Raw genomic sequence first — 14,485 nt, 5'->3', positions numbered from 1 at the left:
ATATATATATATATATAAAAATGAATTTAAGGTATTCAAGTGAAGTTTCCCAAGACAGCGTGAGATATTTGTGCACCATTTAAAAATACACAGCAGATAAAGTTCATTAATGAGAAAAATGTAATGCTGCAGAATAAACTACATCCAAATCAGCAGAAGTTATGGATCCAGAAATACAATTTCCCCGACTTGCCACTGCTATAAAAAAAAAAAAAAAAAGAATTAGAGAAATCACTGGTGCGTGAATGTTGTAATTTGGACCAAATAAAATACAATTTCCCACTTTGTGAGGAATGACACCGTTTGGAGAAAGGAAGACACTTCAGTTCATTAAAGTTCCAGTTTTATTTAATTATGAGAAGATAAATTAAGACATATTAAAAAGGCAGAAGTCGCCCAGATAAAGTTACAGATTGAGAACCTTCCCAAAAGCTCAAACAGACTTTAAATGCTGCTTGGCACATGCACGAGTGAGGCTTTTTAGAGCAAGCACACATTAAAGACACGTAAGAGTTCCAGTTTAGATTTACGTTAGAAAACACATTTTGTGGACACATTTGAAGACAACCTACTTTTAAAACTCTAAATGTTGTCAGCCTCCCGTTTGCTGGCACAAATGGCTCAATTATACGTCATATTGACAGCACCATCAGTGTTGCACACATAGGTTCATTTTTGCCAACAATTCTGTCACACTACAACAAAGAAATGAAGATCACATAGAAAGGTCACAGTTCCTCTGATTGTCTGAGCAGTACCGATGGCAGTAAACTGATGTTGACGCACAAACAAGCTTTAAAATATTGTCAGGAGTGTGAAGCTTTAATTCACCGCATCACGCAGTCGGTTGATCATCTTCATTCGTCACGGAAGTGGGAGAGGACACACCGAAAGCAGAATGACAGACGCACTCACAATCTCATTCAGTCACTCTTTCAACACAGATACAGGTTTCTCACTGGTCCTTGTCATTGAGGGCCCGGTTAACAGCTGATGGAACAAACAGAGAAGATACAATTACCGACTTGCTGTTGTATGCTTCTACCAACCCGTCACGTGGCAGTTTACGTCCACGTCTGTCCAAAATGTCAGCACTTTGTCATTTTATCCTGTTAGACATTTGTGTAAAGTTGTACGTCATTTGCATATGAATACTAAACATAATGTCTCTGGCCATGGCTGTCGCCGGCACAGAGGCATAAAAACACTTTATTTTGCAGGAAGGTTAAACTGATTATTGTATTTAAGGATATGTTTTTACAGTGTGAATCTAGAAGTGAGGTGGTTTGCCTGATGTGAGAATATGTTGCTGCAATATCTCTCCCTCTATATATATTTATTTTTTTTAGTATGTGGCTGTACTTGCATGTACACTGTTGGTATCTCACCCTCCTTGGTCACAGTGTCTTTTAGGTTCTTAGCCTTGGCGCTCAGATCGTTGACCATATTGTCCATGGTCGCCTCGTGTTTCAAGAAAAATGGCCGGATGACACGCTTGTACAAGATCTCAGAACCGTTCCACGTCACCGGAGCCATACACCATATCAGGAAAAAGCACTGAGGAGAGAGCAGATCTTAGATATTATGCTGCTGTCTGACTTCCTGTCCAAACTCGGCTCAATAAATCACAACAAAAACCTGCAGCTATTCGATACTAAATATGATTGTTAGTTGCAGCCCTAGAATACATAGAAAAACAACTAGACACTGAAATGGGTGTTAGCATTTCGCTGAAATGTGTGCGGTTGTAATGTTGTTAAGTTAACCATCCCTCATTGCACAATATGAGACAGTTGATTAATCCTAGCTTTCCAGGATTAAGTTTATTCACTGATACCAAACCATGTTAATCAAGGAAGGCAATGATGATCATGTTAATTAGGCCCAAATAATAGAATGAGACTTTTTGTTAGCTGAAGCAGGGTGTGGTCTCAAAACACAACTATACTGAAAAGCTCCCTCAAAAATCAGTATTTATGTACACGTTTACAGTATGAATACACAAAGTATTAAAAACCTGGTATGTTTTGTATAGTGTGGCTACGACACAGCAGATGTCTGAATGTCTTTTCCTCGTTTCGACATTACACAAATTGTCCACACGAGTGCACTGTTGGCCAGCTACAACGTGCAGAGGCCCAAAAACATCAAGGCTCATGAGACTCAACGCATCATGACCGTCTGTGGTTTCACAGGGAAAGCAGACTTAGCCGGCAAAACAATACAGAATAGAAATAAAGGGAAAGACAACTAAAGAAATGAAGTTTAAAGCTGGCCTACCTTGCCAATATAGTAAAAGGGGAACCAGAAGAGGAAGATGTCCGAGAAGGCCTCGACGATGCTGAAGAGTCCATAAACAACCCAGTAGGTCAGCCACTGAGTGTCGTCCTCCTTCACGTTGCTCTCGATGGCCTTAATGCTGAGCGGACAAAACGACAGGTTGGAGGTCAGAAGATTGATGAGGTAATAACATCAAGAGTACATACTGCAAATATTAAAAGCCTGAAAACCTAGTTGCAGTTAGAAGTTATCCTGTAGAGTTTTTGACAATGTATAGCAAGGTTTTGAAGAAGGGTGGGTCCCTGTATTAAGTTTAAAAAAGGACTTATTACCTGTTGCATATTGTAAATGCATTAAAGGGAAAACTCAATGATTTTTTATCTCGTCTCTATCCGAGGATATAGTGTGAAAAACGCCTGCAGTTAACCATCAGCCCTGACTGGACATCCACATAAAAAGATGGCAAATCTTCCATATATGGTGTCATTCGTAAGCGGAACTTCATACATACGAGAAGTACGCTGGATAGGCGAAGCCAATCAGGTTGCAGAGCAGCGAGGCTCCATATCCAAACAGAAGATACAGCCCGACCAAACCCAGAAAACCTGCAGAGAGGGAGAGACGAGAGGCAGCGGTGACGTGAGAGCAGAAGGCAGGACAAAGATGAAAAGGACGAGGTCACCCAGTTACTTGACTAACACGTCTAATATCTAGCTCAACACTTTTGTTGCAAACAGTGTGCGTCTGACAGCAGGATGTCAAGACAGCACAGTAACAGGATTAGGAGGAGCACTAAGCACAAGTCAAACACCGACACTTCAATCAGCGAGTGGAAGAGTTGACATTAAACACACCGCTAAGCTCACAGTCGTGTGAAACAGCGTGGCCGAAACACCTCAAGTACGTACAAGTACCACACACGCCAGTGGCTTTAATCAAGTTAAATTATTATTACTGTTAATTAATTTAATAGTTGCCAAAATATGCTGTTTGAGCTTATTATAAATATAGTATCTAATGCTTTTTTTGCCATATATAATAGTAAACTGAATATCTTTGGGATTTGGATAGTTTGTTGGATAAAAACAAGCAATTTGAAGTTGATTGGAGTCTTTTTTTCACAAATTTCTGACATCTTCCAGCCCAAGTGCTTAATTGATAATGGAAATAATAGTTGCAGCCATATTTTAATTGATCTTTTCTAGGGATGCCGCAATTGATCTGCCAGGATTCAGTAAAAATGGGAGATTAGCATTAATGACTTCTAGTCGCCCATCCCCGATAAGCTACATTGTGAACAAAAAACCCGTGTTGAAAGAGGAGAGCTGGTTAACGTTGGCTGTTAGCGGCCGGTGGGCAGTACAGTCCTGCCTAGAACAGAGCCAACAGCTAACGTCAGAGATTACGCTGAGTGACATCATAATGTAATCAAGCTCTACACAATGAAAATTAATGTGGGGCAATGGTAAACTATAATGTTATTATGATGTAACCAAATGTAATCCTGCAAAATGTAGTTTTTGGTGAGAAACTTGAATAAATACAGTTGAAAGGAAATGTTCACACAGCAATGTAAAATAGATATTAGAGAGAGAATTATGACCTGATTGACTTCCTAACACTAGCTCTAAGCAGCCTATAATATATCATTAAAACTACTTAAGCCAGGCTTCGGTAGAAAGTAACCAGAGTTGGTGATTGTTGGAACAGTAGAGAGATTAACAAAGAAACTTTTGATGCATTTTATTTTGTTTGTCGAGTTTGAATGACGTTTGCTGTGATCCTTACGGTACAATGACTGCTTCTATCAATAGGGTCTGGTGGCTTTGAGGAGAGCACATCAATAGTTGTTTTGTATGTTCATAAATTATAATTGTCCAAATCCCTGTTGATTTTATCTATTTTTTTTAATAGGCCTACATTTTCTATTTTGGACAAGTTTGGCTATTGGGCAAGTAAAACATCTCAGCTACTTGCCCAAAGGTTACCATCAAGCCCTGTACTGGACCGCATGTTATTCACCTCTCAATAGAATGCAGTGAGACACCACATTTAACAACGCCCCCTCAATAACAAACTGAACTGAATTTACACTTTACCGACAATGACAACAAAAACTGAATTTTATAAACTTCACAAAAAAGGTGGAATTTATGGCAGAGCTGTTGTTTTGTAATAAAATGTCCAGATGTAGCTAATAAAGTAACCATTGTGTCGGACGTTTTGCTTTACAGGGCTTTTGCTGGAATTCCACACAAACTCGCCCTAAAACCTGCTCATTGAACTAAATTGAATGCTGCTTACTCTTAACAATAGTAAGTTGGCTGCATTGAGAGGCTTAAACAGATGCTGGCTTTTAAGCAGATAGATAGCAGTCTGAACAGCCGTTTCAGCTGATCCCTTTCTTCCATTATTGATTGACTTCTCAAAACCAGTCATGTATTTTCCATCTAACACTCCCAGGTTAATACAATTCAAATAGCAGAACTTTTTCAGAGCTTTTGTATGTGGGAGGAGAATGACGTCTAACTCTCAAGCAGCTGTAGATATGAGTAATGCATACATCATTCAAATGTATCCAAAACTCAACTGTTGATATCAAAATTCAGCCCTCAAAAATGATGAAGTCACACGGTATCCATAGCACTAAAAGCCTTTGATACTGTTCTAACCGCTGCGTGCTCTTTACATCTCATTTGTGTGTCCCAGCTCATATACAAATGTCCGTGCAATTCCCATGTCGGCCAATCTCTCTCTAACAAAAGGTAAAACTGGAAGAACTGGTTGAAATGGAAGACCCCGAGGAGACAACGCCTGACATAAGCAGACACTGCACAGCAATGCTTTGAATAGGGAAATCATATACTGACTTTTTTTATTTAGTCAGTGATGAATAATACAAAGCTGATCCATCTGTCTCTGTGCTGAGAGTAAGCAACTCCTGAACGCCTCTAAGAAAATGAACATTGCATCCAGACAAAGATGTTGAAATGAAAAACACATGTTCTTCTCATGGAAAAAACTGTAAATAAATGGCACAAAGGCCATCTGTTGTGTAATCCTGTAACTTCTGACTCAAACTACTAATTAGAGTTGCAGAAGTTGTAATTCAGCTGAAAATACAGTTCCTCTTCGCATCAAATCATCACACAAAGCTATTGTTAGGAGTACAGTAGGTGAGGGGTTGAAGTTGGCTTTAAAAACATGAAGCTAACAAACGACTCACTCGGTGAGTTTGGCTGCATCCACAGCAGAGATGAAACCTCTCTGTACTCCACTCAGCAGAGGAGTCCCTTCAGTGTCATAAGAGTCAGCATGAACTTGAGACGTTTCTCAGCTAAACAGTGGACATTTTTAAAAAGGGAACCGCTTAGTACAACATAACATTATAGTGAGCAAATGGGAAATACTTTCTTGGCTGCAACGCAACCCATTATCAGTGCACACGTTTGTAACGAGCCTTCAACGTGGCCGAAGTATCAGATGAACGGACGTTGCCTCACTGAAAACAACACACTAATAAGAGACCTCTGCTAACGGAACAGGTCGAGGTATAATTTGGCTGCTCGTTCAGGTTATATACCTTCAGCTAAATGCAGGGTAGGGACGAGTCAAGTGATATTTGCATGCAATCCTCAGCATCTGCGAGTTAGTTTGGTGCGTGTATATACAGCAACACAGAATTATTTGCATGTAGATCTGACTGGGCTTTAACCGACACCAAATGAACCATCTAATTTACATTTTATGATCAAGAAGGAAATAGTGACTCAGCGATATTTCAGAGGGGTTGGTGTTGGGTAGAGCCAGACCGATAAATCGCCTGGCTTCTTTATGGCGGATACCTCAGTGTCACATGTTGGCTGATAAGCACCAATAAGAGATAGTTTAGAATAAGGCTGTAACAAACGATCATGTTTATTGTCCACTGGTCTGTCAAATGTTTCCTTAGTTAATCGTTTGTTCTATTAAATGTCAGAAAATAGTGAAACCCATTATCAAAATCGTTGACAGGTAATTTTCTGTAGATTAAATAATCAACAGATGTTCAGCTCAAGTTTAGTCATTGTATTTCCATTACATAGTTTGTCCACCCGATACAATTTATAAGTATATTTGTCTGCTGTTCAATGTCTCGCTCAGTGCATAGCTTGGTCAACATTCTTTAATAACCTTTGCTGATATATTATATGGGCTTTTTAAACTTTTAAATATCAACATCAGCCACCAAATTCCATGTTGGGGCAACCTCTATTAAGTGCTATATTTGATGATGTGTAAACACTCACTGAAGACAACAAAAATCTTCTGGGTTATTTGATCTGAATGCAGCTGAATACAGACAACACATTAATATACAACATCCTCTGTGACCTAATGCATCCTCATGCTATGCTGTTAACGTTCATCTGTGCAACTCACATTAGAGCTATTTTAAGTAAAGACAATGGGTTTAAATGTAGGACATGTTGTAGACAAAATGTATTGACTTTATGGTTACTGTAACCTGAGGTGTCCGGCCTTTATTGACTTTTTCCTGTGCAAACTGAGCCGTGTCAAAACACAGCTCCTAACTGAGAGCAGCCTGCAGTTGAATAACCAGTCGTCCTAGAATCTCCTTCCATCTGTACATTGCACTGGATATTTAAGGACGTGGTAAAAATACCCCTGGGACCAGCTGCTGGTGGGATATTGCAAGCAGTATATTGAAATAGAGGTGTGTGTGTGTGCGTGTGAGGGGGATTATAACTAACTCTAATCATTAATGTAGCATGAAAGTCTGAGCTGGATGAACTTTGGTATTTGAGCACGAGACGGGTGATAAGATGAACCAGCAAACAGTGCCACCCACACAGGATATGAAACCACACTGAAGAGACAAGTACTCACGCTAACAGTTAGACCACAACCGGCTGCCAGTTCCAGTATGTGTGGCAACTTGTGAGCTAAACTAGCTAACGTTTGCTAAACATAAGGAATGTTAGCTAACGTTAGTCCTTGGAGGAGACGTTGAGCCCCTAAGCAAGTTCTGTGTTATCTCCGGCATGCTCAAAGTACACACACGCATGAAAGCGAGTTTAATTGTGTCCTCTTTCCTCTCTCCTTTTCCGTTAACGTACCCAAGGCGAGATACTCTCTCTTCACTCCCGTTTTCTGCTCCAGCGTCGCCAGTTGGTCTGTCACAAAGTTCTTCTCCTGGAGCAGAGTCACGAAGCGCTCCTTAAAGTGACTCATTTTCGGGCTTTTCTTGGAGCCTGTGGTCGACACAAATCACACAGGAACGAAAGCTAAATGTTATACGAGGGATTTGCCACAAAAACATAAAACAAGGGGTTATTTTACTAACCTTGGTTTGATAATTTGCCCGAAAAATCGCCGCTGGATGGCTGTCTGCTGACTCCGTCAAGTTGCGGTGGGAGTGAGGGAGGAGTTTAACAGTCGCCTGTTGACCAATCACAGAGCTCCGGTGAGTAACTGACCAATCACAGAGCTCCGGTGAGTAACGTTCACCGCAGCAGGTGAATAAACAACGGTTTGTGCCACATTCTGTGTGGACTGTAGTCAATGGTGAGGACTGTAGCTTTTTAAACTGCTAAAAAACTCACCACACTATGGAAGCCGATAGAGGACTTTTTTTAAATCATCATGTAAACTTGAGAAAGTAAATGTATTTCCACAATAACATACTACTCAATGAAGAAGCTGTGATTATTATTATGTATCCTCAAAGTCGTACCCTGCTGTACAGTGGACAATATGTAAATGTTAACGCCAATCCATTCGTTAAGCCATTACTTAACCACAAAATTGCATCGTTTTTGCAATGTAAAAATTAAGATGTAGATATCTGTAATGCTATTTTGTACATTTTACACATAAAAAACATTTGCAACTATTCCTAATTAGGGTTACAATTCTAAGGATTTACATTTTAAAGTACTGTTATCCCTAAAAATGATCCAATTTAAAGTGAAAGCATGCAGATGATCCAGTAAAAAGTCTCAACAAGACAGGTTTACTGCAATATGTCATATGCATGTGACGGTCATGCATGATCAGCTCCTCTATCACCAGCAGTTGAACAGCCTGCAGACTAAAGCACTGCACACAATGTAAAGTGAAAACAAAAGCAGCCAAAAATGCCCAGAAAGAAATAGAGAGAGAAAGAAGATCAGACTGAAGCTGCAGCAACTTCCTCGCTTCATCAACCTGCAGAGGAAACAAGACACTGACAAAGGTTGATTCTTTATGAACTCAATTCATCTTTACAACTAAGCTGGTAGAGAAATGCTTGGGGTTTTAATTCCATCTTGGACTGTTTATGTTTTCCTTCCATCGACCCTCAGAGGGCTGTTTCATATGTTTCTTTTATTGTAAAAATAATTGTCTTGAATGAGCCTAACAAAATCAACCAGGATCAGTCAGTGTCATAAAAACCCCCGGAGTGAGGGTATTACTCTGAGCCTCAGAGTGACAAACGTCTGGTTTTTCTTTTCAGTCAAAAAGTAAAAGCATTTTTTTTAACTTTCCTTCAGTGACTCATATCTCAGCTGAAATGGATCAGAGCAGAAAAGGAATTGTAATCCTTCCAGCAGCTGCTGATGATAATGATGTTTAGGCTTGATGACATTAAACTTAAAAAGTTAAACGAAAAGCAGAATCATTTTTTTATCCATAAACACAACTTTCGGGTAAAACGGGATAGGACTGGCTCAAATTGAGAGACCTAAAGTTCTTGAGGGTTTGAATGAGATAATCAAGGGTATAACGTGTTCTAGCATAGAGCAGCTTATATGGACCTGAACCCACCGAGACCAGGAGTGTCACAATTAAAGCTTCTGGATTCACAGATTGACGTTATGATCAGGAAAAGAGCAAAGGGCAAAATGACTCTTCTTTAATCTCATTTTGGAGTTGTTGTGAACCTGGAAAGCCAGCAGAGGGCACACTGCGTCTATTCATGAGCATTAAGGCCTTTGGGACAGTTTACAAAGACAGAACCAGCAGAGAGAAGAGGAACAGAGAGTCAGAAGTTTCTTCATGTTCTTAATCAGTCCACAGAAAGATGTAGCCTCCACGTACTCCACCTCATCTCTCCCTTTCAGTTTCACAAGGACAGATGTGTGTTTGCCTTCTAAAATGTATTTTGCATTATTTTAATGCATCACTGCTCCTCACAGCTTTAAGTTCTCATGTCACAGAAAGTCTGAACTGTTTTCATGCACTCACACTGAAAACTGCATCAGGATGAAGTTCTCAATGATTGTCATGTTGGCTTTTCTGTGTCAGGGTGAGAGATTTTGAAAACGTATCTGACATATTTTCTTTATGTCTTCATCTTCTTGTTACTATTATAACTTAGACTGCTGCTCCATGTTGTTGAGCTATCTGTCGTTTGTTCTCAAAGTTCATATTTTATTTTCAAATTTCAGAATCTTCTGCAAACAAATTTCTTACTCAGACTGACAAATCCAAGTCTGTCAGTCTTGGAGGGACTGTGACCATCAGCGCCACAGGGAGTTCAGATATTGATGCTGATCTCAGTTGGTACCTTCAGAAACCTGGACAGGCTCCCAAACTTCTCATATACAGTTATTCAACTCTCTTCTCTGGAACTCCGTCTCGATTCAGTGGCAGTAGATCTGGTTCTGACTACACTTTAACCATCAGAGGTGTTCAGGCTGAAGATGTTGGAGATTACTACTGTCTGGGCTACCATGGCGGTGGAGTGTTCACACAGTGATTTAGAGCCGTACAAAAACCTCCTTCAGTTTGATAGAAGTGAAAACAGCCGGCTGCAGGTGCAGAGAGTTGGTGGAGAGACTGTGATGAGGAGAACTGGTCCAGTGAACACGAGAGTCATCAAGCAGAACCACCATGAATCTAAATAAAACTGAAACAAACTCACAGACGCTCTTCTACACACACTAAAACTAAACTTATATTCTTCTCAGTTCATTCAGTCTCTTTATGAATAAACTGGGGAGGTTAGATTCTTGTTGGACCACAGCCTCTGATATTTAAAAAAATCTGCTCTAATGATGGCTGAAAAAAACGCTGTATACAACAGTCCAAACAGAAACAAAATCCCACTCTCCTATCAAGTAAAGGATATTGAGAATATATTATTAAAAAAATACAAAGACACTGAATCATTATAATCCACAGTTTTATTTATAGTTAAATGTTCATGTCACATTTTTAAGAATCACCAGTTCGTCTTGGAGTGAAAACTAATCTATAATTCAGTTTATTTTGAAAAGTAATGAACATAAAGAAGAATATGCAGAAGATCAGTATTAGAAAGCAACAAACACACTCAAACACTGAGCAGAGAGCTGTGAAACAGAGGAGATCTGTAGCTTCATCCAGATCTCTATCAAAGAAGCAGCTTCATTTCCACACAGGAAGTGTTGCTGAAGCTCTACTCTGAGCAGCGGTCAGGGTCCAGGGTTTGAGTGACAGGGCTCTGTCCATTCAGACTGGCCTCACAGCTCACTGAGCCCGCCTTCCTCCACTGGTCTGCAGGGAGGCTCAGGGTGCTGCTCCAGCTGTAGTGGCCGTCCCTCTCCAGGACCTCCAGGCTGTGTGACACCCCTGAGGAGCTGCTGCTGCCCCCCACCTTCCAGCCCAGACTCCAGGCTGAGGGGAAGCCCCCGCTGGCCAGACACACCAGTGTGGCTGCGCCGTTCTGCAGCTCCTCTCTGGAGGGGGGGAGGACGGTCAGGGTGGGCCGCACGACGCCCACTGGAGGAGAGAGAGGGGAGAGGAGAGATAAAAGATGAGAATTAAGACTTGTAATAAAGATAAATTAACATCCTGTTAATTTCTTATATTTGATCAAATAAAACAGAATAAGTTGTGTTCCTGTTGCACTCATAAATCACTCCGTATCAGACCATCGGCCACATGATTCAAGTATAAATGTAAATAAAAAGGTTAATCGATAACGATTATTGAAACATCTTCATGTGTTTTATAATGTTTGACAGAGAATAACTGACAGTTTAAAAACTCATGTGAATACAGTTAAAACCTTCTTCATCTGTTTCTTTCACTTCCTTTTCACTACATGTAAAATGAATGAACCGTGAACACAAAGATAAGCTGCATTTACTGATAAAATCATGTGTTGAACAGGAATCCACATCACATTTTAAAGATAAAAACTGTTAGCATGATGAAAATGAATACATTAAACTAAACTATTGATTAAAAATGGAGCATTGAAAGTTTTATTCGACCAAATGTTACTTTTAAGCAAAGAACAGTTCATGAAAAGAGAAAATCGGAGAATAGATTTGTTATTTTCAGTTTTTTAAATTGAATTATATGTTGTATTGAATAAATGATGATTTTTGAAAGGTTTTGTCTCAAATTGTGAGATCATGTTTATGAATAACAATAACATTGAAACACTAATCTTGATCACATTATATTTTAGTTATTTGATAAAAAATGAATAAATTACATTTGTTATACGTTGTTATAAAATAGAAATCTCTGGTACTTACAGTCAATGACGAGTTTGGTTCCTCCACCAAAAGTGTACCACAGTGATACAAACTCATTAAGTGGCCGTACAAAAACCTCCTGCTCTGTGAACAAGCATCTATCCTCTGAAACACTCTCTGCTTTTTATAAAGCACAGAAGAAATTATTCTTTATTGAATCAACAAATATTTTCTCATGATATGGATAGAAATTATTATGAAAATGAGGATTACTTTGTATTATTTTCTCCACATTTCTAAACTTGACAGAGAAACAATTACAGTCTCCTTGTAACTCTTTTTTTCACAGTTTTGTATCAGATAGTACATGGTAAAAGGGACTTACTGCTTTTCAATAATAATAACTAAAAGGAGATCTGAGATATCTTATTTATCCACAGAAAACCCTCTCAGTGAAGGCAGACAAACACACACATGATACCAACCACAGTGAAAACAAATGTTTCCTTAAATCCTCATCTGCTCTTCTCACATAAATATTTTCTTTTATTCCATTAAGATCATCGATTGTGTTAAATCAAGCAGTACTCCTCCTGGTTTTGTGTCCCACGTTGCCTTCAGTCTGTTGAGAGCAGAGAAATCATTTCCATAGAGAGGAGGCTTTGCATCGTCAGCTGATCCTCCAGTGAACTCAGAAGGTTTATAGTCCTGTGAGTTCAACACTGCAGGACTCAGATCTGTCAGTCAGCACAGCAGGAACCACAACCACCATGACTCTGATCACCATCCTCATCTGGACGCTGGCCTGCTGCTGTTTCACAGGTTCACTCACTCAGCAACACTTCAAACATGACGTGCTGCCATTTCTCTCATTTATTTCTTCTGATTAATGAATGATTTGTTTCTGTCTGCAGGATGCAGCAGTCAGGTGACTGTGACTCAGCCTCCAGTAGTGACATCTAGTCCAGGATCCACTGTCACCCTCACCTGTAAGACCAGCCAAGCTGTTGCTTCGTGTGGTAGTGATGGTAAATGTATGTTCTGGTATCAACAGAAATCTGGACAAGTACCAAAGCTCCTTATAAGAAATGTGAGCGTCAGACATTCAGGAACACCAGCTCGGTTTAGTGGCAGTGGAAGCAGCTCTGACTTCACTTTGACCATCAGTGGAGTTCAGGCTGAAGATACAGCAGTTTATTACTGTAAGAGTATTCATGTCATAAACAGTGCCAGCGTGTTCACACAGTGATTTAGGGCCGTACAAAAACCTCTTTCAGGTTGACTGCTGCAGGTGCAGAGGGTTGCTGAAGAGACTGCGATAACTGGTCCAGTGAACACAACGCAAGAGTCATCAAGCAGAACCACAGATGCTCTTCTGGATACAGTTTGAAACTTATCTTCTCAGTTCTCATTTTTCAGTTAATTCAGTCTCTTTATGAATAAGCTCGGGAGATTAGATTCTTTTTTAACTACATATTTATTTCTGAAAATGTTTTACTCTTTATTTTAAAAGAATCCAAATTGTATGATTCTAAAAACATGTTTTTTCTATTCAATGTCACATAATATTCTAAATAAAACCATCTCCTGTACTATCTATCAAGTATACTGAGATGATCAAGACGGTATTTTTTATAACAAATATATTATAAAAGAAATACAAAAACACTGACTCATTGTAATTCACAGTTATTTATTCTCTTAAAGCTCCTGTGAATACAACTAAAATCTTCATCATCTACCTCTTTCACTTCCTTTTCACTTCATGTAAAATGAATGAACCGAGAACATCATCAGATTTTGAACATAAAAAATGTTTGAAAGATCAAATTGAACAACTGAAAATGAATTTAACTTTTTTTAAGCACATTAGATGAACGAATGTCACTTTTAACCATTTTAAAGCAAAGAACAGTTCAGTTATTAAAAACAGAGAATCAGGAAATTAGTTTTTTTCTGTGTATTGAATTTAATGAATGTTGATCACTGTAATGTTTTGTCTCAAATTGTGAGACCAGCTTTATAAATATACAAACACTGAACTTGATCACATTCTCATGTAATATTTGATAAAAAAATTATATTTGCTACATTGTCAGTGCAAATGTCTCAAAAGGCTTTGGATGGATTGCCATGAAATTTGGTTCAGATATTCATGGTGCCCAGAAGATCTATTCTAATGATTAATGTGCTTATAGGTCCATATTTTTTACAAATTCTGTGACATAATTGATGGAATAGCAAATAGTTGTATATAGACTTTCATGGTTCCTGCAGCAGATTTGGGTGATGATTCACTGTTAGTGTATTGCTATGAGCAGCACCTTTTACATTTTCAATTTATATCTTGTTCTTATAAAACGTACTTTCAGGATGTGTGCGTGTGTATGTGGGGCCGGGGGCTATAAAGTTGGGCCATTTTGGGGTGATTTGGGGGATTGTTTGTTTAAGTTTAGAGCTAATTCTCGTGTTTATGGTGATGGTTATTAAGATTTAGCGGGAGAAAAAAGTTCAAACAGAAACATTCAAATGTGTCTAACTGCATGTGTCCCTTTTGTAGCATTCGTTGAACTTGCTGAGTGCATTGTTCTAGACGAGGATTACATGTTATTGGATTGGTTACAGTTGACGTAGGCAGACATTGTTGGACAGGAGCGAGTCAACTTTGGACCTGATCCCAGGTCAGCATGGACGCTGTGACGGCAGCAGACTACAGAATTAACAAGACATGCAAACAACAAGCGAAAAGA

At 39.2% G+C, this 14,485-nt stretch overlaps 1 protein-coding gene and 2 gene segments (V, D, J or C); 1 reads left to right on the top strand and 2 right to left on the bottom strand.

The window, feature by feature from the left end:
• Positions 1 to 326: 326 nt before the first annotated feature.
• LOC306706980 (receptor expression-enhancing protein 5) lies at positions 327 to 7,694 on the bottom strand. Of its 2 annotated transcripts, none has more exons than XM_079174246.1 (6): positions 7,628 to 7,694; positions 7,401 to 7,535; positions 2,792 to 2,885; positions 2,281 to 2,419; positions 1,367 to 1,557; positions 327 to 990 (listed from the first exon to the last, which is right to left on the bottom strand). In XM_079174246.1, the coding sequence occupies exons 2-6, from the start codon at positions 7,513 to 7,515 to the stop codon at positions 984 to 986; spliced, it is 546 nt and encodes a 181-aa protein (XP_079030372.1). In that variant the 5' UTR covers positions 7,516 to 7,535; positions 7,628 to 7,694; the 3' UTR covers positions 327 to 983. The 2 variants fall into 2 exon arrangements, with proteins under 2 accessions (XP_079030372.1, XP_079030371.1); XM_079174245.1 differs by having other exon boundaries at positions 1,389 to 1,557.
• Positions 7,695 to 10,508: 2,814 nt separating this feature from the next.
• The window catches only part of LOC306707532 (Ig kappa chain V region Mem5-like), a 39,709-nt gene continuing 35,732 nt past the window's right edge, over positions 10,509 to 14,485 (bottom strand). Inside the window, exons 3-4 of the V gene segment in view lie at positions 11,796 to 11,830; positions 10,509 to 11,028 (exon numbers count right to left, since the gene is read on the bottom strand).
• The window catches only part of LOC306707531 (Ig kappa chain V-III region MOPC 63-like), a 28,319-nt gene continuing 26,312 nt past the window's right edge, over positions 12,479 to 14,485 (top strand). The window contains exons 1-2 of the V gene segment in view: positions 12,479 to 12,557; positions 12,650 to 12,973.

The sequence above is a fragment of the Pholis gunnellus genome (assembly GCF_910591455.1).
Source record: "Pholis gunnellus genome assembly, chromosome: 15".
Taxonomy (NCBI): Eukaryota; Metazoa; Chordata; class Actinopteri; order Perciformes; family Pholidae; genus Pholis; species Pholis gunnellus.
The sequence above is the reverse complement of the archived record's forward strand: the minus strand, read 5'-3'. Positions and strand labels throughout refer to the sequence as shown.

Bases quoted from the DNA above. Each gene is read 5' to 3' on its own strand.
- LOC306706980 (XM_079174245.1), bottom strand. From the start codon at position 7,515: ATGAGTCACTTTAAGGAGCGCTTCGTGACTCTGCTCCAGGAGAAGAAC. The intron at 2,886-7,400 runs GTACGTTAACGG...CCCTCTCTGCAG, and splicing joins GAGAGAGTATCTCGCCTTGG to GTTTTCTGGGTTTGGTCGGG. The intron at 2,420-2,791 runs GTATGTATGAAG...TTGTCCGCTCAG, and splicing joins GCCTATCCAGCGTACTTCTC to CATTAAGGCCATCGAGAGCA.